This window comes from Mixophyes fleayi, chromosome 2, assembly GCF_038048845.1.
Source record: "Mixophyes fleayi isolate aMixFle1 chromosome 2, aMixFle1.hap1, whole genome shotgun sequence".
Taxonomy (NCBI): domain Eukaryota; kingdom Metazoa; phylum Chordata; class Amphibia; order Anura; family Limnodynastidae; genus Mixophyes; species Mixophyes fleayi.
In genome coordinates this window covers 61,290,483-61,317,051 of record NC_134403.1, presented here as the reverse complement: position 1 = coordinate 61,317,051, position 26,569 = coordinate 61,290,483, and the positions used below count along the sequence as shown (strand labels likewise).

The window sequence follows — 26,569 nt, the reverse complement described above, 5'->3', positions numbered from 1 at the left end:
AGATATATATGGGGAAACAGGGTAACTGCACAGCATTCTCCACTGGTCCTTCCCACCCAATAAGTCCCGTTTGGCTGCAGAAGAATAAATAGACCTTAGGGTTCTGTAGTCATCCCTTCCCCCTCAAAAGCCAAGTTTCCACTGTTTAAAGTTAAAACATTGAGCAGTTGCAGCAGACTGCAATCCAAGAAATCTGGATCTGAGTTCTCCTTCCCAAAACATCCAAAATAATCTGGAACAAGAGTTGGGGTACATAGGGGCTTCTCACTGCCCGCGTTCACCTTTGGCGCATCTGGAGGGAGCATTTCCTCCACAGAGGAACTGGACTGGAGAAAACAGTGCCAAATCCTGGAATCCTGCAACTCTGTTAGAATCTCGGTTACGGTACCCAGGTTTACAGCAGGCTGCAGTGAGGTTACAGTTTCACTCCAACTCTCTTCCCAGCAATGTAAAACATCCTCTAGCCCGGCAGGGAGAATATGCTGAGCCTCCTCTGTTCTTATCCCTGCCAGCCTAACTGCACTTGGGGCCTTCCCCGACTGAACATGCTGGACAGCCGCAGATGTCAGGGCAAGGACAGTCTCCAATTCTTCTCCTGTGGACGAACTGACCTCCTCCTAGAAATCTTCCATGGTCTCTGACAAGGCGGCTTCTTCCCGAAATGACAGAAGCGTTTGCAAATGACAACTCCTGATGTCCACATGATCAGGGCAAGTGTTCCCTGCTGGTTCCACACTGTCCACTCTGTGTCCTTCTCCCTTGCACAGGAGGGTTTGTAGTCTGCGTAACCTGGCAGTCACCTGTTCAATTCTTGTCTCCTCCAGTGCAGATGGTGGTTGGAATTCACTCACCAAGTCCTCATCCTCCAAGCCCGCAAATGGCCAATCGTAACACAGCTCAGGCTGCTCACTGAGCTTTTCGCTGGGACCTTCCCCCAGTGAGGAGAGAAGGGATAGCTGGTGTCATTTTCTATCATCCACCTGGTCGAGGTCAGCCTCCTCTCCCTGTTGCTTTGGAACCTCTGAACTAACCGCTCGAATCTCTTGGCCCAATTGTAACATCTCATTGGCTGTCCACTCCAGCGCCGCCTTCCACTCAGGCAGTTTCACCATGTGCAGGGCTCTGGCCTCTCCCTGACATTTCACAAACACATCAAATAGAAGTCCTAATTTTTCCTGCTTGTGAACTCCTTTCCAACTGTTGACCTCATTCCAGACCATGTAGAGGCGCTCCCAGGGCGAACAGTTCCATTCATCTCTGGGGGACAGAGGCAGCTCTGGGTCCTGGGGTTATAATGGGCTGCCCCTATCTATGCTGGTCCTTGCTCTGTTACTGCTATGGCCCTTTCTTCCCCTCTTCAGGGCCATCTTTATGGTGGGGCTGGGACCCACTATTTGCTGTGGGGCTGGGACCCACTCTACTTGCTGTGGGTTTACAACCCACCACTGCGTAATCTGTGGGGCTGAGACCCACTACTCACTCCCAAATCTCAAGGCCTTGGCCCAAAATCTCACACTATTGACTGGGTGAACGTACCCACTTCCAAACTGCTCTGTAGTTGGACCTTAGCTCCAACCTACTGCAGGCGTCACACTTCCTGAGTGGGGCTCCTACCCACATTCATACACGGTGGGGCTGGAACCCAATACACGCCATCTGCTCCAACGGCTTCCAGGCCTTGAACAGTATCTGCGGCAGGGTTCTGTCCTGCTCTCACTTTACTTAGTACCTTCGAGAGGACATGCGGACCCTACTCCAGCCGGTACAATAGCCTTCACTTGTGCCTCCTTGGAGCCCCTTTGTTGGGTGCTCCACGGCGGGGTTCTGTCCCGCTCTCCCTGCCAGGGCCACTTCACTGTGCGCTCCCAGTCTTCTAACTTAGGTAATACTTGGTAGTTCCTGGGGGCCACTATTAAGCAGTTACTCCCCGGCTAACACCTGGCCGCACTTTACTCAGTCCTTTACTTATAGGAGCACGCTCCTCACTCCAACTTGCAGGGTGTACCAACCCTCGCCAAGCCTGCACCTAGATGGATCACAGTTACCACTCTAGGCCCCATGTCTTTTCCTGGCACATGGTCCCACACTCAGTACTGGTAGTAGGCGTTCGAACCCTCACCGTGTTAGTTTTATTCTCGCCCTTGATTATTCCCAAGTGCCACAATTATGGCTAAGTTATGCTCCCAGTCCATACTGTGAAACATCAGTTTGCACAATAAAGTCCTTGTCATAGTTAGGCGCCAACAGTACTGGAGCATGAACCAGGGCTTCCTTTAACGACTGAAATGCCAGCTTACAAACGGGTGTCCAGTCAGCTACTTTGGGGAGTTTATTCTTAGTTAGATCTGTCAGGGGCTTCGCTGCAGTACTAAAGTCTGGGATAGAACGTCTGTAGTCCCCTGCAGTCGTTAAGAATGCCAGTACATGTAACTGGTTTGTGAGCTGGGGCCAGGCTCAGATTGTCTATACCTTAGCTGGTTCTGACCTAACCCTTCCTGCCCCCACACGATCACCCAGATACTGTACCTCTGACATCCCCATCTGGAACTTCTTTGCCCTAACAGTCAAAAATGCGCCCTTCCACCCTAGTAATAGCCCTATTTGCTCCAGATTAACTTCCCAAATCTTACTGAAATTGGAAATGTCCTCTAGGTAACCATGAACTCTGTCCATCTCATCTACAAAAGAGTTAATACAGGGCAAGGGGTAGGTGTCAGACATGGGCACAGGCAGGGGACCTACTATGTCCACAGCCACTCGCTGAAAAGGTTCCCCAGTTATTGGCAAGGACCTGAGCGGAGCACGAGCACTGGGGTGCCCAAGACGCTGACACACATCACAGGACTTACAGTAGGCCAGAACATCATCAGACATTCCAGGACAGAAAAAGTTCTGTGTCAGGCGCTTCAGTGTTCAGTCTCTGCCCTGGTGTCCCACTATAGGGATTTAAGGGGCAGCTGACATTAGTTGCTCGCGAAAGCCCTGTGGTACTACCAGTTGAACTTGTTCCCGGACTGAACTATCCCCATCTACCTTCCTAGCTACATGGTACAATAACCCTTTACGCCAGGTCACACTCCCCACCTCCATCGCTGGAAGGCTGCCGGCAGCCTGGCGCCTCATGCCTTCCAGTGAGAGATCAGAGAGCTGCGCTGCCCTGAACTCTTCCCTGCGGCCCTCACTATCGTCTAAGTCAGAATACGTTGCAGGGGGGCCTATGTTGGGGTGACTAGGGTCAGTCAAATTGGGGTCAGTCAAAGGGAGGTCACTGTGGTCAGCTATACTCACCGCTGGAGCTGGTATACTGCTAGGGACAGGAGCATCACCGGGCACCCCCCACAAGATCAGGTTGGCAAGAGACAACATCCTCTGCGTTGCTAGGGGATGTAGTCTTTCCAGAGGCAGGCTGGCTGTTTCCTGAAGAAATAGCAGATGTGGTCTTTTCCTCTGGGCTGGCTGAAGCTGTGGTGGCTGGTGATGGCTGCTTTCTAGCAGCTGTGGTCTTTTCATCTGGGCTGGGTTGTGCAGGTGTAGATCCTAAAGACTGTAGCTTAGCAGCTTGGCTCAGGGTAATAGAGTTGAGAAATGCAGTCACAATTCCACCCCCAACATCGTTGACCAAAATCACATCAGTTAGGAGGCCATTCATAATGGCAACATCTCGCAACCCCATGCCATCTCCCCAGTCCAGATACACCCTTGCTACAGGCACTTTCTTCTGCAGTCCATCTGCCTGAGAAACTTTGGCAGTGCGATCCTGCAATACGGCAGCAGGATCAATAAGATGGGGACTCACAACAGTAATTGAGGTCCCTGAGTGTCTCAGTCCTTCACCCTTCAGGTTTCTCCACATGTTTTTGGGGGGTCTTTTGAACACACAGGTGACTCACTGACTCACCTTCAGACACGCCACACTCCACTGGGCTGGCAGGGGTGGAAACAGTCTCTACTGGCTCACTTTCACCAGTTAAGCAAGTCAGCCGGGCCCCAGGACTTGGATTAGGGGCAGGAGTCTGGGGTGCTGGGGCTATGAGACAATCCATCCTTAAATGACTGATTTTCCCGCAGCTATAGCACTTTCTCTCCAGCCTGGTCTCCGATGGTCTCTGATGACTCCCAGGGACAGGGCGGGGCAGTGGCTGGCGAGGGGTAACCGAATGGTTAGGTACTTGCTTTTGGGAGTGAGTAGAAGAGGGTTGCCCCCCTGATTGTACAGTCCTTTGGTGTTGGCTGTTAACCTGACGCTTCTGCAAGTGTGGCCTTACTGCCACATACTGATCCGACAGCTGTGCGGCTGCTTCCAGGGTGCCTGGCTTCCAGTCTAGCACCCATTCTATCACCTTTGGTGAGCACCGTCGGTGAAACTGCTCAAGTCTATTGAAATACACATAAAAAGGTATTATGGCGCTGCTGACTGCAATCACATAAATGGTGCATATAAAACCAACAAATTCATATATAAATAAACATCAAAAATACTTATATTTGAGGGTGGATCCGTGGGTCACTTTGTTCGGATCTCTCCTCCGTTATATAGTGAAGTACCATGCAAAATACTTTTGTTCTAATTCTGGGAATATTGTGTGATTCCTTAAAGGCGTTTTAGCAGCAGCTGATTTGCTGCGCAGACCACCGCTTCTACATCTACTTGTCTATTTTTGTACATCAAATCTATTACCTCATCCATGGTCTGGGCACCTGCCCCGCGCATGCACTTCCTGGCAAACTTCAGCAGCAGGTTGGCAAACTTCCTCGCGAGTGGCGTGGAAGTCCTTTGTAAAGTCCCGGAACTTTAAACGATAGGTCTCTGGGGTAATAGTGTACCGTTTAAGGCAGTGATGGCTAAACTGTGACACTCCAGGTGTTGTGAAACTACAAATCCCAGCATGCTCTACCAGCTATCAGGTAGTTATCTGCTGGCAAAGCATGCTGGGACTTGTAGTTTCACAACACCTGACGTGTCACAGGTTGGCCATCACCGGTTTAAGGAGTGCTCTTTTCACTATATCATAGTCCGCACAGTCCTCTGTGGGAATCCCACGGTAGGCCTCCACTGCACGTCCTTGCAGTGTGGGCACCAGATGCTTAACCCATTCGTCTCTGGGTACAGCGTGTAGCCTGCAGGTCCTTTCAAATACCTGCAGGTGCTCATCAATATTCCCAACACAGTCCTCAAATTTAGGGCAACGGTAAAAATAACAGTCCTGATCCTCTAGGGGGCGCCTCCCCCCTAGGCTGCAAGGCTGGTGCCCTTCCCTCTTGGCGCCATGCCTCGATGACCTGTGCTCGCTCAGCTGCAGATACGTTGTCCCCTAAGACCGCCAGCTGGATCTTTAGCCCGGCAGCCTTGCGCTCATCATAGGATAGAGGGGCTGGTTGTGCGGGTGAAGTCTGCTGGGTAGAGGTCTCTGCAGGCTGTTGATCAAGATTCTCTGCTGTCTGGCCGTCTGGGGTACCATGATGTCGGTGCCATTTGCTCAGCGCCTCTCTCATCTCCCCCGTTTGGCAAATGGCTGATGTCAATGCCCTTGGCACTGCACAAAGTCTCGAGATCCACCCTGGACACGCTGGTGTAATCAGACATCCTGTGCGTTCTCCTGGCTGCAGTTATTCCTCCCTGAATAACTCGGCTCTCCTGATTGGTTCACAAAAAGCCGTCTGCGGTTATCCCACCGCTCGCCACCAGAAATCTGTGAAAGGATGGACCGCCTATGCCACCCTGTCTGTTGTTGCTGGGAACCGGCTGGGCCTACTTTGCCACCATTCCCTTTTGTTATCCCAAAAGCGCCCTCTTGCCGCAGTAGGAGGGGCTTATAATGCTGCCACCACTGAGCTCCTTCTATGGCACTCAGAACCACATTCCTTCTGGGTCACTGATGCTGATAGTGTACCTCGTTGCTGGTGTACCCGGACTGGTAACTCCGGACCTCTTACTTTGGATCCGGGTTGTTGTGAATGGATTCCCCCTGGCCTATCACACTAACCAGGCTGCATGGGTAGCAGGCAGAGCGGTGGTACTGGAAAAGTTCTGGTCCAAACCTCAGACACAGCCGGTGAACAGATTAGATTTGGGTCTAATCTGTAGATCACAGGAATACAGCGATATTGAATATGTTTCCAAGCAGGTCTTTGAAGCAAGATGGTTTATTTTCTCTCACCCTAGTTGAAGGTACTAGGGTGATCAGGTCAGATGAAGTCAGAAGAATGATACATGTTCACACAGCTCATCTTTTATACAGTTCAGAAATAGTCTATTTTTAGAATCAGGATGTAACCCTGCTTAGCAAAACATAAAATGTACATGCATTGCAAAGCCACTAATATTTATACTATGAAATTCTTAAAATCCTTGCTGTGATTTCCTGCATCTTTGTTTGAGACGTCGGAAATGTAGCAGCACGTTTTAAATTAAACCTTCCTGTCTCCAAGTTAAACCTCACACATCAAAAGATCTAATTAACATGTGGCCTTTCATCAGACAGTTCGGAATCCATATTCACACAGAACAACAACAACCAAAACAAGCTACTTTCCCACATCACAATACACAAGAGGCTTTGTAAACACCGGCTCATTGTATCAGATATATACATCAGAAATAGGCATTTCCTATAGCAAGGTTAGACAAGAGAGGAATTTCTTCCCCTGGTCTCAGAAATAACGATTACCTATCTCACAATATAAACAATATAAAAAAATAAGTGCAAATGCAATTACATAAATAAGTGCCCTGCGCTATATGCTTTATATAAATTTTTACCAAAAGTTATTTAATAGTGATCCAGTAACAATCTTGTTTTCACATTGGAATGAATAATCAGGAACATTGCAGCAAGGAATATCCCAAGCTACCCAGTTTATAAACTGTTTCATCCTCATAATGGCTGCAATCTTGACAACCTAAACCATGTACAGGGAGCCCCTCATCCACATCGTAAATGGATTTGACCAGCTTTGCCTCTTCCTCTTCTGTTGCATCCCCCGCTGCCTGTTCTCTGGCTAGCTGTTCCGTGAAACCTTATACATGAACATTAACTGATTTTTGTGTCACATATGTTGTATTTTATAAAATCATATTCTATCCGGTCTGTGGGACAAGAATGAAAAAAGTACGTTTCAGACCAGTGATGGGCAACCAGATATAATTCTAGGGCTGCATGTGCTGTTCTCCAACCTTCCAAAGGGCCGCACATTAACCTTTAAAAACAGTTGAAAACTGCATCGGCAGTCATCATTCATCCCAAAATGTCCTCACATATGACCAAAGACCCCCACTTTCCACAAAATGCACCCACAAGCCCTAAGATTCCACATGTACGCCAAAACTCCCCCACATTCCACTCAGACCTACCAACATGTCAGTCAGACCTCCACACATGCTCCTCAAACCTCCACACATACCCCCAGGCCTTGCCACATACCCATCAGACCTCCACGTGTGCACCCCCTCATGCACATCAATCCTCCCCCATATGCCCCCAGGCCTCGCCACAAGACTCTCACTCCAAACCCACTGTTACAGCTGGAGCCCACAGTGGAAGAGAGAGCACACTACACTCCTCCTGTGGTGTGCTGTGTGACCTTTCTGCCATGTGCATATAGGGTATTGTGGCTTGGAAGTAACAAAGCAAAGAATATGTCAGATTGGGAGCTAGGTGCTGCAGGTGAAGGCTCGCCTGTTGCCCACCACTGCTTTACACCCTACAAAGGTACTAATCACAGCAGGAATGTATTATCCTTATGTGCAAAATAATACACTAATTTCCACCCCTTGCATTGTAACATGGTTTTGTCCAGGAGAAAACTTAAAACGTAAAAAAGATGAGTACTTTCCTTAATGAATCAGGCCCATAAGGTGTTGGTTAATGTTGAGGATATTTTGGGCAAATATATGATTACACACTTTTGGATGCCATTTATTTACCATTATGTACAAAGTGTAAAAGTGTTTTAATGTATCATTGTCTCCCACATTTCCATAGATGTCGAAGAAGAACAGGTTGCCGAGCTACCACCATCTGCAACCCTGAATGTTCCAATAGCATCGCCAGATGTTCCAGCACCTGAACAGACATCTTCAGTTGCAAAAATTGTCCAGGATCTGCAGTCTGACAGGGCTATAGCAATGGAGCTCAACCAAAATCTGGAGATTCAGCGGCAACAAATTGCACTGCAAGAGAAACAACTTGCAGAGCAAGAAAAACAAGTAAAAGCTCTGGCAGGTGTTAAGGAAACACTATCTACATTGGCCTCTGCACAAGATAGATTGTCCGCTGCTTGCATGATATCATTTTGTGCCTCTTCGGCAGTGTTGCTTGAGCTGAAAAATATGAAAGCTCAAATGGTACAAGGCCCACAAGAAATTTTGGATAGTGACGCATATGACACGGGTGAACAAGAGCTACAGGAGTCTACTGCTCCCTCTGCTCTAGCACCTATAGATGAAGCGATCCAAGGCCCACAAGAAATTTTGGATAGTGACGCATATGACATGGGTGAACAAGAGCTACAGGAGTCTACTGCTCCCTCTGCTCTAGCACCTATAGACCTAAGCGATCCAAGGCCCACAAGTAACTGGCCATAGTGACACATCTGGCACGGGTGATCAGGAGCATAGAGGTCAAGTTCTCTCTCTGTTCTTGCACCCATTACTGCTCGGTCCACCCGTAGCCAGGTACGTTCCCAAGTGCCAAATCAAGGGCCTGGGGGCAAAAGGTTTAAAAAAACAAAATAATTTTCTAAAGTTTATAGTTTGAGTAATATTTGTTCACCTTAGCAAATGTGATTAGGCTACATTATTTAAATGGCCATATATATTGAACTAAAGCATATGGTATGATGAACACATAGTTTAATTTCAGTTTCATTTAAGGTATGATGGTAAACAATCATGTTATGCTGCAGGGGACAAATGTAAGGAGTGCTTTAAAAGTTTGGAGGGTGGCTTCTTTCTATCAAATTAAACAATTAAGTAACAATGCAGATCAGTAGTTGGATGCAGCATGTATAATATGGCTATTAACTATTATTTTTATCATTGTTAACCTTCACACTGCAACATATTTTATCATGGTCTAAAAGCTCTGCAAGAAAATGTATTTGGTACAAACTCACTATCATATTGTACACACATTGACTTTTTAGTTACATGGACAACATAGCAACTGTGAATGATAATCGCTACAGATTTTGTGCCACATGGCTGCTGTGGGAGGAATTTAAAGAATCTGATTGTTAGAAAAACTATGGGCCTGATTTAAATTGGAACACAACCTGCAAGTTGCATTTTAAAAAAAAAACACAGAAAACCAAAAAAATTGATTTTAAAATAAACAAATCTTAACACTTAATACAAATATGGATTTCATTTTTGTTTTAATATTTTATATATTTTACACTTAATACATAAATATGCTTTTAAAGTGTTCTGTGCATACAATGTCTCTTTATAGTCTTACTTGTTCTGTGCTAGCTAGTGGCACACATACATGTAGTTTTTAAATGAAAGACTGTGCTGTGGCAGTCATCACTATCAGTGGCACTTACACCTGACATGTAGTTGGTGCAAACGATACAGGTGAAACCAAGCGTACTTACGACAAATACACAGGACTTGAATTGGCTGCATCTACGTCTGCGTCAGAATGCCCTTACAGTACATGGCCTACATTAGTTTACTCCCCCTCCACTTTCTGGCTTTCAAGTCGTAGACAGTTGTAAGTGTTATTTGTGTTTTTATAACAATTACTTACAATTGCGTTCATTGGTGTAAGGTCCGCTGCTGAGCATGTGCAGAGCTAATTCCCACAAGATACGCTACACAAATGGACGTACATCCGAACATGAATCAGGCCCTATATGATGTCATAACATACTTGGAATTTGGGTTAGACTTGCAGTTCCTTTCTTTTCTGATTATGGGACTTATGAGCAGACGTTCCCACCCCACGCCCATTCCTCTAACACCCTCTTCTACCCTCACCTTTTTTTCCTTGTCTGTTTTTTTAGCTTTATCTAGAGGTTGTAGAGTGTTAACTTTTGCTCTGTTATTTGCAATCCTCTTTTTGTCTTTTTCTGAGGCTCAGTAATGCAGTCTCAGATTTCAGTTGTGATTTGGGAATGTACTTTATTTTGTTGTATTTTATATGCTTTATTCCCAATAAAGACAAAGCAAGACACTGTCTGTATTTTGTACTGTTCTTAAAAACTTTCAATAAAAACATTTAAAAAAATGTAAATATTTTTGGATAACATGATCCATTATTCTCTGGCTATCTTTCATGTTCACAGAATCAGGATCTAAAACAAAGCATATATAAATGCAATGTTATGAAATATACCACACAGAGCAATTATGTTGTGCTTGGGTGGACATGTCGAGGACTGGCACAGGTTTGTGGGTGCACAAGTCGGGTGGGTTTAGGTGCAAGTGTGCACAAGTAAAGGGTTGATCACGGGTGTGTTAATGGATAAGGAGGTGTGGACTATCCTACCCTTATTTAAACTGGAAACATGGTGTAACTATCATTGAAAAAGTCAGACTGGGGGGGAGTGGCTTAACATGGCCGGACGTGGATACTGATAGCTCCGGCAACCAAGAATAGAGAGAGAAGTTTAAACAACTTTAACTTTGACAATAACACCTGAGCAGTGTATCCCTGGGCAGCAGAGCCCTCTGTGGCTGGTCTGAAATATAGCTGGAGGTTTTTGACCGAACGACAGCAGTGCCAGAAGTCCCTGAATGTTTTGACGCGAAAAGTGACTAAAGGGACGGATCTGTCTTGCACCTATTTATAAAACCCAGTACCCGGTGGAGGAGAAGTGCGGGCGACAAGGTAATACCTACTTATTTGATTATATCCAGGCTGGGAGGGAGAAGAACAGCGCTGGCACCTAGAGAGCCGCTAGTCTGGGACAGACCTGTGCCTAACCCCACCCGCCCTCGGTTACCTACCTGCCGCATGTGCCACATGCTGTGAAGCGGAGTCCACCTCACGCTGCTAAGACAGAGTTCCGGCAACATCATTTGACCAGCACCTCTGCTGATGTTTCACTGAAGCAGAGAGTCAGCCTTGCATAAAAGACACGCTTTGGAGCCAGCCGACACGGGGAGCGTGGTCTGGGCACTGCTGCAGCTTGACACAGCTTGTGTGATCTCCAGTCACGTCTGTCTCCAATCGTCAGGTGAGCTTCTTGAAGTCATTGTCATATCCAGCCTACCATTGCCTAAATACCATATATTTATACACTGACTCACTTCTAACTTTCTGCACAGTGAAAGCCACATATTTATTAGCATTCAATTCAAGCTGTTGCAATTCTCCGTGACGGATCCATAGCTAGCTATACAAAAAAAAAAAAAATCACCACTGCCATCTTGTGGTCAAAAGTTAGTCTGGATTCTTTGCAAATATATTTCTGAGCACTATCACCATCTAGTGGCTGAACTGAATAACTATTATTTCTGATATATCCAAAACTTGGTTGAATGTTGAAATGCGCTTTACTGATGTTCATAACAGCTGGACGTCAATGACACTTAAGTTCATTTTTGCTCCTGCTGATATAGCTCTGCCTGGTGTTTGCCTCCAGCTCTCCACTGTGACGTGATTATTCAACATAACAAGTTGGAGCATATCGATACTAGCTTGATAACCTACCTATGTTGTGCTACCTTCACCACCCGCCTGCATATCTACCTTGCAGTATGCAGTAATCTTCAATGCCCTACCTGGGCCTGATGCACTCTGTATAATTTTCTAAACTCTACTGTGCAGCACCCTCCTCCTCCCCCAACCTCATCATCCTCCTGCCCTATATACCTTACTATACCCTCAACATAACCAGCATGTCGCAGAAGAACAGAAAACCCTCAGGCAACTCTGCCACGTCTAACTTCTTCGGGACCAAAAATAAAGCTTTGCAAGCCTCTACTGACACCTCAGAAACCTCCCTTCTGTCCTCACCATCTGATCTAGATCCTCAGATCCAGGCAGTCATGACAAGTTTATTGGAGGGGGTTAAAGAAGCCTTCAAGCAGGAACTCTCAAAGGCAGTCACTGAACTCAAACTGGAACTCTCCTCCTTGGGGATGCGTACTGATACTCTAGAAACAAAAACGGACGACCTCTGTCACTCCCAAGCGACATTTGACAGAGAATTATCCCGTCTAAATGATGAAGTCGAGTCCTTAAAAGAAAAACAAGATGACTCTGAAAACCGCTCTAGGCGTAACAATATTCGAGTCCGTAACGTGATCGAAGACATTTCACCATCTGAAATTCAGCCGTTTCTCAAAGACCTCTTTTCACATTTACTTCCAGGTCTATCAGATTCTGACTGCATGATGGACCGCGCGCACCGCACCCTCAGAGCCAGACCAGCCTCTGACCAACCCCCACGTGATATAATTGTGCGCTTCCACTACTACCACATCAAAGAGCGTATTCTAACTCACACAAGGAACTCCACTTCAATTCCCTTTCGAGACATGGATATACAACTCTACCAAGACCTTGCTCCTTCTACTATCCAAAAAAGAAGAGCTCTTCAGCCCGTCACTAAGATCCTGCGCCAGCACAATATTCGCTACCGCTGGGGGTTTCCCTTTCAACTCCAAATCTTTGCGGAAAACGCCACTCATCACGTTAAAACCCTAGACCAAGGCCAAGAAATACTAGCCAAGCTGAACATTCTTCCCGGCTCCAGATCACTGTCCAGCACTACCCTAAGGCAAGACCGATCTCCACCTCCAACTCCTGAGTGGTCTAAGGTTCCTCGTCATCGAGCTCGAGATGACTCTTCAACCTGAAATGTTCTAGTATATCTTATTTTATTGTTTTCCATACTCATTGGTCCGGAGGTGCCTATAGCAGAAGGTTACACCTCGCAGATCTTATTCTCCTATCTGCAATCTGCCCAATATAGTCGTTTTTACATTTTATATTGTATTTTCCCTTTGCACCTCAATTCGGACACCGTCTTAAATATAACTCCGCCTATAACTTTAGCTGGATGTCTTTACTCCAAACATCTCATAGTCTTAGGTTTTGGAATCTTCTGTTCTTGTTCAGATGTTACAATTGTTGTTGTTATTACGATCTTATATTTTAGGGTACTCTCTACTTACCTGAAACAATAGTTATCTCATTTTGTTCCATTGTACTGTATTAATGTATAAAATGTCCTTGCTCACATCACCCTCCCCACCTCTATTTTCTTATTTCCCTTTCCCCCCTTTTCCCCTCCCCTCCCCTGCTGCACAACTTATCTATGCATCTGGATAACCTGTGGATGTGAATCCCCTTCCAATGGCTGTATCCAGTTTATTAGACAGAGCCATCGACATCTGATTAGATGTATCTACACCACCCCCCACGCTCCCTATACGACTTTTGTTTAGCTATACGATGTTTACTAACAATATGTCTGGATCCTTCCTGGATCCCACCGTTAAAGGGTTTCTGCCCAATTGGGCTACTCTTCTCTTTTTCCTCTTCTCTCTCTCTCTTTCCTCTTCTAGTGGCTGTCTGTTCTCTTTCCTCCCTTTCCCCTCTTCCCCCTTCACCTTCCCCTCCATTTAAAGCTCCTTGGTCCTACCCCTCTTACTTTTACAGCTCCCAGATGAGTCATTTAGCAACGAATACATCACTTTGGCCTCCATGACCCTGAAACTTCTCTCCATTAACGTCAACGGTCTCAACTCCCCCCGCAAACGCACAATAGTCCTTGGAGCCTGCAGAAGGGAAAAAGCGGACATAGTCTTCCTCCAGGAGACTCACCTTACAGGTTCACACACACAACTCCAGGGTAAGCAATTCTCCCAGACCTTTTTTGCCTCAGCTAACTGTAAAAAACGGGGGGTTGCGATTCTCATCCACAATAAGGTTCCATTTCGGCTTTCCTCCACATATTCCGACCCGGAGGGTCGCTTCCTACTAGTAATTGGCACGCTCCGCTCCTATCCGACCACATTAGTTGTTACCTATGCCCCTAACCAAGATCAAGCTCAGTTCTTCCCAATTCTATTTCGACACATTGAGCGATTGGCCCAGGGTCACATTGTATTAGGAGGTGACTTTAATTCTGTCCTGGACCCTCTTCTCGATAGGTCCTCCATCCCCCCTCACGGACTCCCCACACCCTCTTCCAAGGGCTCCTCCACCTTGTCTGCCTTGCTATTACAACACTCCCTGCATGACACCTGGCGCCTTAAAAATTCCACTGCGAGAGACTATACACATTTCTCAGCTCCCCATCAGATATACTCCCGCATTGACATGATCCATATCTCCCAATTTCTGATACCCCTAACAACTCAAGCGGGCATTGTCCCATTCTCATGGTCTGACCATGCGGGGGTATACATTCTTCTCAACCTTCTTCACCATCATCAACGCCCCTTTAGATGGCGACTGGACGACTCCCTGCTTTTAAATACTTCCTCCTTTAAGGACATTAAATCAGCTATGTCTGATTACTTTCAAGAGAACACCACTCAGGATTTGGCACCTGGCGTAATATGGGAAGCTCACAAAGCTACCATTCGCGGGCGACTCATAAGTGTTGCTAAAGTGTAAAGCCGCCCTAGAAATCTCCTCATTAGAGCAACGGATCTCCACTCTTTTGACTCAGCATAAGTTGGTCCCTGATCCATCTCTATTAACACAAATTAACTCTTTAAAGGGCCAGCTTAATTCCCTTCTGTCTCGACGGGCAGCTTCCATATTACAGAAACTTCAGCAATGCTTCTATGATAAGGCAGACAAGGCGGATTCATTGTTAGCTCGGAAGCTCCGTCAAAGGCGTGTCCGAGGAGCTATTGACAAACTCCATAAGAATTCCACTAATTCAGTAACATATGACCCTCTAGAAATTGTTAAGGAATTTAGAGACTTCTACGCTTCCCTCTATAACCTTCCTGGCTCCCCTCCCCGGGGGGATCTCCTATCGGATTCGCTGGAGTCGTACCTAGCTAATACCCCTCTTCCACACCTTTCTCAATCCCAGCTCACTTGCTTAAATGGGGACATCACTGCAGATGAAGTAAAATTAGCTATAAAATCCCTTAAACCCACTTCTGCCCCCGGTCCTGATGGCTTTTCAGCACAGTATTATAAAAAGTTTTCCGCGGACCTTGTTCCTTATCTAACATCCTTTTACAACCAAATTCTGGAGGGGGCTTCCTTTGACTCTGCTACTACGCTTGCCAATATTGCAGTAATTCCCAAACCTGGGAAAGACCTCCACTGTGCGGGCTATAGACCCATCTCCCTCCTCAACGTAGATCTCAAGCTCTACGCTAAAATCTTAGCTACCAGGCTTAACCCCCTGCTCCCCAAACTGGTTCATCCGGACCAAACGGGCTTCATCCCAGGGAGACAGGCCCCCGACAACACTAGAAGATCCATCAATTTGATCCACTCTATACATAATGGAAAACTGCCTTCCCTCATGATGGCCTTGGACGCGGAAAAGGCGTTTGACCGTATCTCTTGGACATTCATGAGGGGGGTTCTCGAATCCATGGGCTTTTGCGGTAGGTTTCTAACTGGTATTTTGGCTCTCTATAGAAACCCTTCTGCTACGGTTTCGGTCAATGGCCTAACCTCCAAACCATTTACAATTTCTAATGGTACTCGCCAGGGTTGCCCCCTCTCCCCATTGATCTTCGCCCTTATAATCGAACTGTTAGCATCCAGAATTCGTTTCAACCATTCTATTTCCGGTATAAAGGTCGGTTGTACGGAAAGCAAAATTGCTTTGTATGCAGATGATGTCCTCATTAGCGTGTCCAACCCCATTACCTCTCTGCCCCCCCTCCTTTTGGAACTAGATACTTATGGACACTTCTCGGGCTATAAAATTAACCATGCCAAAACTGAAACTTTGGATTTCTATGTCTCTAAAACAGATAAAGCAATCCTAGATCAAACATTCCCTTTCACTTGGCATCGCCATAAAATAAAATACCTGGGGGTCTTCTTTACCAAAAATCACTCCCATCTATTCCAAGCTAATTTCCCCCATACCCTTTCCCAAATTAAGAAAGATTTCAACACCTGGTCCCTCCAATTTATCTCCTGGATAGGTCGTATAAACTCTGTTAAAATGAATATTCTCCCCAGACTGTTATACCTTTTTCAAACCTAACCTATTAGAATTCCCCCCTATGTATTTAAATTCCTCCAATTTGAGTCTTCTAAATTTATTTGGGCAGGTAAACGCCCACGAGTACGACTCAGGGTCCTACAGAGATCCTCGCGGGGTGGCGGTCTAGGTATACCTAATTTTAAAAAATACTATCTATCGGACCAAATCGCTCAATGTGTCCTATGGAACGGTCCCGTTTTTGCTAGGGTCTGGGTGACACTAGAGGCGGAAAGTCTGGGGATGCTTACTCCTGCCTCTCTTCTGTGGATTCCAAGGGCCCATCGCCCCAAAAAAGCTTTGTCTCATCCCATAATTTCCCACTCTCTGGCTATATGAGACTCATCCATCAGGCTCCATGGTCTCTCTCCGCAGCCATCACCGATTATCCCCCTTTTTAATAACCCTGATTTCCCTCCTGGTCTACACCATTCCGCATTCCTTCCGTGGCATTCCCGAGGGATACGTTTCCTAAATGACATAACCCGTGATATAACATTTCCCCAATTTACGGACATTCAAACTAAAATTGGCCTGCCCACAAGGATATTTTATCAATTCCTGCAAATTCGCAATTTTCACTCCCTCTTCAAACCACGTCTTATTTCTCGACATCTCACAACAATTGATACACTGTGTCTGCGCCAGGCATTGACGTCAGGTCTTATTTCTACTATCTACTCTGAACTAATTGCTCCCTCTACTCTTCCTCGAGACCCTCATGAGATGTCATGGGAACATGACCTGGGCTCTCCTCTTGATGATGAGGAGTGGGCGGAAATTCGGGACAATGCTGCCTCCAGCTCAATCTGCGTCCGAATAAAGGAAAATGTTTACAAACTTCTCTACCGGTGGTACTATGTACCTACTCGGCTACAAAAGATACTGCCGGATTCTTCTGACAGGTGTTGGCGTCTATGCTCTGGTGCGGGCTCTTTCTTACATATATGGTGGGACTGCCCGAAACTGATTCCCTTCTGGAGCGAAATTAAAGCATTGATAGAAATGTTAATTCAAATCCCCTTACCCTACGACCCTAAATTTTTTATTCTTCCCCTCGGTTTCCCCTCGGCCACTAGACACCAAAATAAACTTGCTCGTCACATTATTTCAGCGGCCACATGTCAAATCGCCATAGAGTGGAGGCAGGCTGCCCCCCCTTCATTCTCCGCTGTAACTAATAGGATTTTGCATACGTATAAGATGGAATACATGACTAGCATTATGCGAAACACGGCCAAATCTTTTAACAAGGTCTGGGACCCCTGGATGTCTCACTTCCAATACCGCTCCCCCTTTACCTAATCATACCCCCTACCCTTACGTAACCCGTTCCTCTCCCATTTCATTGCCTCTGACTCAAGAGGGATCTCCCACGCACCTCCCCTTCTCCCTCTCCACCTTCTCTTTTTTTCTTCCTCTTTCTCTTCCTTCTCCTTTTCTTTTCTTCTCTTTGAAAAATAAAAATGCCGGTCTTTAGTTCATTGAATCTGTGCTATTTTATCTCTGAAGCACGGAGACTTCTACTTCACTATCGAATGTACTGAATATATTTTGTTTGATATAACATGTATCCTTTGCACTGTTAATTCTTTTTTCTTTTGACCGTTAATAAACACTTGTTTAAAAAAAAAAAAGAAAAAGTCAGACTGAGCCAGATGAAACGCCTCAGGAGCTTCTTCCTTTCAGGAGCATTACATACCCTGCAAGGTTTAAGTGACTCCTTAGAAGGAGCCATATGTCCCGGTGGTTTGTGCTATATGTGACTACATCAGAATACAACTATTTGATGGTAGAAATCACTGTGGAACAATGTTCCCTCTAATTTTTTTGGAAGCTGGGTGGAAAAAAGGATAACGTGTGCGGAAAAAAATAAAGCAAAAATTGACTGAGCGGAACTTGCGGAAGCCACAATAATTTTTATTAATTAGTTAGGCATGTAGCAGACTTATTGTATTTGATAAAATATGCATTTGTTGTGTGAAATAACTGTATTAGACAACCCAATCATAAATGTCAATTCTGTCATTACAGTATATTAAAATATACTTTTCCTTAACATAAATCAATAGTTTATATCAAGTTGATACTATACCTCGTTAGTCGACAGGCAATGTTATTTTACTCTTTTTTTGGTGTTTTTTCACGTCTATCCTTGTGTGCAGTCCAATGCTTGTAAACTGCAATTAGATCAATGTTATTTCCAAAGGAATTGTAGAACCTGATGTGCATTAGATTGTCCAAATGATCTACTTGTAGTCTGTTTCTAGATTTAGTTTTAATTGAGTTCATTAAGCTAAAACCACGTTCGCAGTCTGCACTTGATGCTTGAAATGTCCCAGAAATGTCCAGAAGAATCGACAGTTCTTTCATATCTGCATCTTTTAGGGCATAGCTCACAACGTCAGTGAAAGTCTTAATAGAACCAGTCTTCACTTTCTCCGCAATCAAAAATTTGAAGTTGTCTGATCTTTGAGATGACACTCTCTTGGCAATCTGGTATAACAGTTGAAAACTTTCTGATCAGACGCTTCACACTGTCTTTGCCAAATTCAAAATTTGTAGCCTTTGCAATGGCATCATGGTCAAAAGCTTGCCATTCCCTTAGTTCATCGTCCGGAAATCTTCTGTCTAGGTGGTGACATAGTAGTTGGATAAATCTAGGGATTGCAGCAGTGTCAAAGTCACTGTCAACTAAATTGAAAATATCCTTCCTTGCATCACTCCAATAAACTGTTTCGCAAAGATACTGCAACCTTAGTTTACTGATCTTGGCCTTTGCAAACTGAAACGCTTTAATGGTTGTCAAAATACTTCTCTGAAAGTATTTGCACATTGATGACAGTTCACCCGAAACATCATTCAGTACTGTCAAAGCCACACGAAACTGTGGATTTTGAAGCCTCTTCAAACAGTAATTGGTGATTGGATCGTTGCTCACTTTCACTTGTTCAGTGCAGTAGCCGATCAAAACGTTGTAGTTTCGCACAAACGCACTGACTGCAAAATGTCTAGACAGCCACCTCACCTCATGCAAAGGCCGAAATGCCACAGCATCGCACTCTGCGACATTGGCCAATTCATCGAACTTGTCTTTCTTAACCGACGACCTGTTGAACAATAAATACACTGTTCTAAGTAAAGTTTCAATATCTTGCATTAATGAAACTTGCTTCCAAGCATCATCAATGCCTAAGTCTTCTCGGTGGGCGACACAATGCTGTTCACACAAATGGTTTATGTCACGTCTCAGTAATGCAGCCACTCCATTATTTTTCCCTAGCATAACAGATGCACAGTCTGATGTAAACATCACCATCTTCTGTAGATAAAGGCAATTATCCAAGTAGAATTGATTAATTGCTGCCAAAATTGAGACGCTGTCGCATGTGGGCAACTTTACAATACCGGCAAAAATCGTTTTATAAACAATTTCAGTGTCCGCCCGATACTTAAAATACACAATCAGCATTTTGTTAACTGAAATATCTGTACATATATCTATAATCAATGTGTGGAAAGCCGATTGTCGCAATTCATTCGTAAGCTGTTTTTGTACAACGAAGTTGATGCACTCGACAAATTCAAAAGCATAGTTCTTGCAACGACAACTCTCTGGAATCGTAAAATATTTTGCAATATGGTCATGGATATCTTGTACACACAGTATGGATGCGTTCATTTTAATAGCAAGAATGACGTTATCAGTCAGCACTTTCACCATATCTGATGTTGACTTCTTTCGCTCTTCCAACTCTAATCTCACATTATGATCTTGGAGAGTTTCAGTAAGCATCCACAAGATTCCACCGCTCTTCTGATTACGTAACTTAATTACTGAATCAGTGTGCACTTTTTGATTGAGATGTCGCTTTAGGTAATCCAGTTTCCATTCGTCCCACTTTTTTCCCTTGCTGAACTCTCCTGTGATATGGATAATCAATCCACACAAATGGAAGTTGAATTAAAGCTGGTTATAAAATAAAATTAGGGTTAAGAGAGCTACGTGCATAAAAATATATTGGCAAATTAAGCTGTTTTACTGTTATAGACATATTGCTTAAGGTATGTCGAGAAACATGTCTAAAAAGTATTGCAAAAGTAACGTTTCTAAAGGAAATGTGCCCTCCATATTACGGGAATAGGGAAGTTGTGGTACAGTAAGGTACAGTAAGTTAGCGCCTGATAAGATGTGGAAAGATTAATTTAGATCAATGCCTATATCTGGGGGGCGAGGGGGAGATATTGATAGTTCCTGATATATGGAGTGATATTATTGGTTTAAAGTCTTGTATGATGCTCTATCTACGTATTAGTTTGTGGTTTTAAGGCATAAAATGTTTGCATAAGTAATATGAAATTACCATTATTCGATTTGAATTGAATGGTCTGTATTGCACATACATAAATAAAGAACATATTCTGAAGAGACTTCATTTTTGAATTAATTGTACAAAAGTCCATAACAATATTGGAGGTCCCTAGCCGAGATTAATCCATAATACCTGATACGACGCACAGAGGAGGACTGGCTTTGGGTACTTGAATCAACAATGCACCAAGGTAAGAAATTTCTTACTCTGTTTCAAGTGCTTAATTGCTGGTCCCCTGCAGTTGTGTGAGGTTTTGTGGTATATTTCTCATGTAAGTCTCTTCATTATATTACATATTCAGAGTGCTCATGTTATGGGGTCTATAAATGTGTCAGAGAATAATCTTTGTTGTCCAGACTGTAAATGTGTTGTTATCATTCAAAAGACATTGACGACACAAACTAAATTGATTGCGGTGATGGAAACTGACACTGAATGTTCAGTAACATATGTTAGACATAAAGATGGAATTTGTAATCCTACAATATTTACAGCGATAATTGGAAGTCATAGTTGTCCCGCCTATCTAAAAACCAAAATAGGATTGGGATGGTGGCAGATATATCATTCCTCTCTCTCCTAACTTTATTTTATAACCAGCTTTAATTCAATTTCCATTTGTGTGGATTGATTATCACCTGTGGCATTTGCCCTAAAGCAAACAGTGCAGACAACAGCACCAGCATCATTACAAGTAAAAATATCTCCAAGTTTCATTTTTTGCTTGTTCGACGATGATGGTATTTCCGTTTCCACCAGTTCTGAAAGCCACTCTTCTTTGAATCTTGAACAAGTTTTCTTTTTTAATGAATTTGAAGACTCTGCTGGTTTTCTCTTTGACATTATACACACGGTTCTATACACCTATATTAGGCCATATATATATACTAGAACTTCTTAATAGTATAAACTGCAACTTGCAGTTTATACTTGCAGTCTGCAAGTTCAAAGATGTGATTTATTCAGCAGCAGTGATGATATTTCATCACTTAGATATGTGCGGGTGGTGGGGACACATCCCGACTCAGTCTGGCTAGTCAGGCAGCATCTAAGACATCTAATCAGCGGGAATTCTGGACGGTCTACTATCCACCATTTGACATAGATATGCCAGCATCAGCAGTTGCAGTGTTGTCGCTCAGTTATACACGAGCATGCGTCAAAGAAGGTGCCACATCAACAGCTTGCGGCGTCTCCAGGCGTGTAACAATAACACGTGTCATTGCCATGACAAGTGAGGCAAATGGCTGCGCAGAGCCCGGCGGCCAGTGTGTGGCGGTGTTTGGGCAGCTGAGCTGACGCGCGAACGCGCAGCCTAGGGGGAACATTGAGTGTCTAAAGGTACTAAGATCGGAATCTGCTACGATTACCAACAGTTTTGAATAGACGGAGCAGCACTAATTTGAATGTAATATTACACACAGAGGATTGTATATACATATTAGTATGGAACTCTTCCTCATATGAGGATTAAGTCACTGAATAGTTCCTTGCAGTTTTGATAATTACAGTATTTCTGACTCCTGAACAATAAGGTTTATACTGTGTAGATCTACAGTATAGATATTTTAAAAAGGGTGGTGTTTTTTTTTACGATTGCAGTTCTATAGGATTTGTTTGTTTTAATAAATACATTTGAACTAATGAGCTGGTTCTTGGATATTACATTAGATATAATTTTGTTTATCAGAAGGTTTTAGAGTTTATACTGTTTTCTTATGCTTTTACATTTTTTTTCCTGGGACTAGGCATTGTTCCTTTTTTTAACAGCTGCAATCACTTATACATACTAATTAGTAGCAGCTCAGTGCTGGATTTCTTCCCTCTTTTGTTTTGCTTTTTTTACAGGTATGTGGGTGCAGAAGTCCTCTTGTGTTTGCTTTCAGGTATAATATTAGGAGCAATTTTTTTGCTATAGCCTGCATTTAATTGCCATCTCAATGATGCCATATTTCTGAAACTATTTCCCAATATAATGCCAGATAACTACTTTGCAAAGTTCATTCTATACATAATAAACAACATATAAAAAGAACAATAGTTCCAGTTCTAACTACAGCAGCAACACTCCACATGCCTGTGACAGTTGGACCATTGAGGAAACCCTATCTGTAGAGGGAACAGATTGTAGTCCTATGGTAAATATCTCATTCTACCACTGCTCAAGCTATCTGTAAAAGATCAATTGTGCAGATATTGTAGTCCTATGGTAAATATCTCATTCTACCACTGCTCAAGCTATCTGTAAAAGATCAATTGTGCAGATATTGTAGTCCTATGGTACGTTACCCTCTAATTGTTTGTTTAAGAATTTTATTACTTTGTTTGTAGTGTGTGATTAGTGGGGGTTAACTCATGAAGGTGGTCACATGGCTATTTGAACCTATTTAAACAGCAGTATTAGACTGTTTAAGCCTACGAGGCTGTTAGCTAGTGAGAATTCTTACAAGTGTATTAACTAGTACAGTTAGAGATATACAAGAGAAGAACAAGAGGGGAACCTTTTACCTGCAAACACTGCTACATGAGGACAACATTCAACAATCAGCCCTGAGCTCTGATATCTTTCACCACCTGGATTGTTAACTGCCTGGACACTCTATGCTGAACTGCTTCTCACACTTATTCAGGTCTGCTGCAGTATTATGACTTGGTGATTCCTCTTATGCTGCTTGGATTCCCACTTTTAATCCACACTGTTGCTCCACTTAGCTTGAACTTTGAACTGCCTCCTTCTCGTCCTGTGGACTTGTATAACCAGCTCAGTGCACCTTGTATTATGCCTTATGTTATACTATTGCCTTCCAATCATGCCTGATGTCACTGTCTCATCTAACTGTTTTTCTAAACACACTCATCTGGTATCTCTGCTGTCCTTTTTGCCTCTTATTCCCTGACTCATACTTTACATCTCTTCTTCTTCCTTCTCTTTTCTCTCCTTCTACCTTTGCACTCTTTCATTTTACTCACCTCTTGTGCTCTCACCATTTCAAACTGTAATCTAATGGTACACCTATTATTCTCCTGGTGCCCCACAGATACCAGTGCGATCTATGCTGTTTTCCCATTATTTAGAGCCACACATCTCAGACCAGCTATCTTGGTGGCCAGCTCCTGATCAACTTCTATTCCCAATGCCCAGAACTTGTCCCCCAATTGATCTGTGCATGTGTGTCACTTCTCTTGTTAACACACCTGCCTCTTTGCTGCAATCTGCCCAAATCATCAAACACTATAACTCACTTCTGGGGGTTCTCTCACATTTAGGGCATTGCTGGGCAACCAATAGTCAATCAGTGACAGTTGAGGAAGAGGAAGTAACAAGGGGCTGTGGATAGGAGCATGGTGGTCATTTATAGATTTAGGACTAGCCTCAATAATTACATTACATGTTACACGTCATGTGTAATTTTGGATAATCATGAAGTATCTTTGCCAGGCTGTGATCCCGGGTTGGCACTGAGGGATCACAACTTTTGGCATTTGGTGGGATTTCAATGATCTGAACTTACTTGACAATCTCATTACAAGCACTGCACAAGTACCTGCTAGGATTAGACGGTGCTGACACGTAACTGGGATTGCAGTATTCAAACAGCGCTTGGAGAGAATGCATTATATCACTTCCATTACATCATACTTGCCAACTCCCCCGGAAAGTCCGGGAGACTCCCGAAATTCGGGTGAGTCTCCCGGGCTCCCGGGGGAGCTGGCATTTCTCCCGGATCCAAGATTTCACAGAGAATCGCGTCATTTGATGCGATTCTCTGTGAATCACGCCATTTTGAAGGGCGGGAGGGGGCAGGGCGAGGTGAGGCCAATCGCGTCATTTTGGCCCCGCCCCCGCGACGTACAGTACGGTTTGCCCTCCCGCCCTCCAGTCACGCCCCCAACTCCCGGAAGCAAGTTTCCGGGAGTTGGCAAGTATGCATTACATATTTTCATCTCCACAAACGATTTTTTACTAGGTGCTGCCAAAGAAGTTTCACTTCAGCAAAACATTTTTGTTTACATCCAATCCTAAGTCTGTAAATTGTCAGTGTGTTTAAAGTGCATCTTTGGTAAGCACCACAACATATTCAGGTTTTTGTTTTTTTTAGATAAAAATTGAATTTGGGGTGCAATATTTTCCTGTGACCCTAGCAGGCTGTGTCCAAGGGTGTTGTGGAGGTTTTGGAGGCTTACAATGCAGAATGGTGGTGAAAATATAAAAAAACACTTTGAGTTGTGCAACCTTAACAGACAAATTAGTTGGGAAACAATTACAGCTCTGTGGCCTTGTTAGTATCAGTGAAACATGAAATTTGGTTGTCTTCCCCCCCACAACATCACAGACTGGGATCTGAAGATTAGAGATAAAGAAATTCAACTTGTGAGTGTTTATGTGGGAAAGAAAACTACTGATATCAAAATAAGGACTGGGGCAGACGCGGGCTGGGAGAGGCGTGTCATGTGATGCGGCTGCCTGTGCGCTGACGCGGCCGCATCTGACGCGGCCTGACCGAGCGGCCCGGGGGGGGGGGCGATGCCCCCCTACCCCCCGGGCCAGCCCGCCACTGACTGGGGGTGTTGTTGAATATCCAATTTCCAATTTTCTCGCGCTGATAATAACAAAATATATATAAAATGTAACTATATATATATATATATATATATATATATATATATTATACATATATAAAAATATATATACAATATATATAAACATAAATACAAACACACATATAAAGAGGGGCAACAAAAATAGCAGTCTAACCATTTTCAGGATCTAACCTATCTAGTATCATAGATTGTTCTGCTGATGATCTAATAAACAGACTCCCATTCATGTAAAGATGTTATACAGCGTATCCACTTATAAATATATATATATACACACAAATAAAAATGCGTATGTTATACACAAACAAAAATAGCAGCAATGTATGTTATATTCTTAAAAGACTTGGGAGGAATAATTAATGTAGTGATGCAGTAAGCTCTATAAAAAGGTGATTTAAATAAATTACCTCAGCTCAGAATCTTAAAGGATACGTGTGTGTGTCTTGATTACTGGACTCCCAGTTAACTAGTTTATAATAAATCACAGGCAAGCTGAAGGATGTTTATAATTGAAAGAAGAAGTACCTTAACAACACCCAATAATAAATCCGTGAGGTAAAACTGCAATAATGATTTATTCAATGTATAACAACATATGAAAAATATCATAAACAATAAAAATTGAGCGGTAAATACACTTAGTGGAATATCACTGACCAAACAGTAAGTATAGACTAACTGCAGCACACAGTATAGATACAAAGTCCATAAACTTCAATGAAGCTGCATAAGCATCAAATGATATAATGTGAAGCTGGTAATATTGCAACCAAAGATATGAAAATTCTGATCGTCCTGCTTCAAATAAATCTCCAATAAATCAGCTAAGAACAGAGTAGTGTTCCCGAAGTAAATGATGGTGTGGCCACACTGAAACTGATCAGTAGGTCAAACAGAACAATTACAAAATAATGGGCTCCCCTTGATTGAAATGCTGATAGCCGTTTCAATGACATTTAATACATAGTTCCCCAGAGCTTTAGCAAAGAATAAATTGCAAATATTTACCGTTAATGAATAGTCTTCTCCAGCTCTGGAATATCCGTCCCACTCAGTAAAGTCTGTGGTGTCCGCAATTGCGAATAAATCAAATGAAGTTGGTCCCTTCTTATGAAAAGAGCACACAACATTAATGAACAGTCTTCTTCTGCTCTGAAATCTCCATCCCACTCAGCGCAATGTGTAGTGCCGCAGCTGCGAATGGAATCAATGGAATAAGTCCTGTCCTTCAGAAAGAGCACGCGACTGTGAGAAACAGCCGTGAATGTGACCAGAAAAACGGGTTCATTGCTCCAAATTATGCTAATAGCTGAGCATAATAGGGAGAAATCTTGAACATTAAATCTGTGGACTAGCTGAACGGCACAGTGATATCCAAGTCTCACATAATCTGACGCGTTTCATCACCTGTGGGTGATTTCATCAGAGGTAGTAGATTGCTCTGA

At 43.8% G+C, this 26,569-nt stretch overlaps 1 protein-coding gene and 1 pseudogene across 1 annotated transcript in view; both read left to right on the top strand.

Moving 5' to 3' along the window:
- Positions 1 to 10,181, top strand: part of LOC142141018 (uncharacterized) — a 130,102-nt gene extending 119,921 nt beyond the window's left edge. The window contains exon 15 of the mRNA XM_075199080.1: positions 7,983 to 10,181. Within this exon, the coding sequence (XP_075055181.1) occupies positions 7,983 to 8,584 (602 nt within the window). The 3' untranslated portion in view covers positions 8,585 to 10,181. The remainder of the gene's footprint in view (positions 1 to 7,982) is intronic.
- The window catches only part of LOC142139809 (tripartite motif containing 13-like), a 693,488-nt pseudogene that overhangs the window by 154,447 nt on the left and 512,472 nt on the right, over positions 1 to 26,569 (top strand).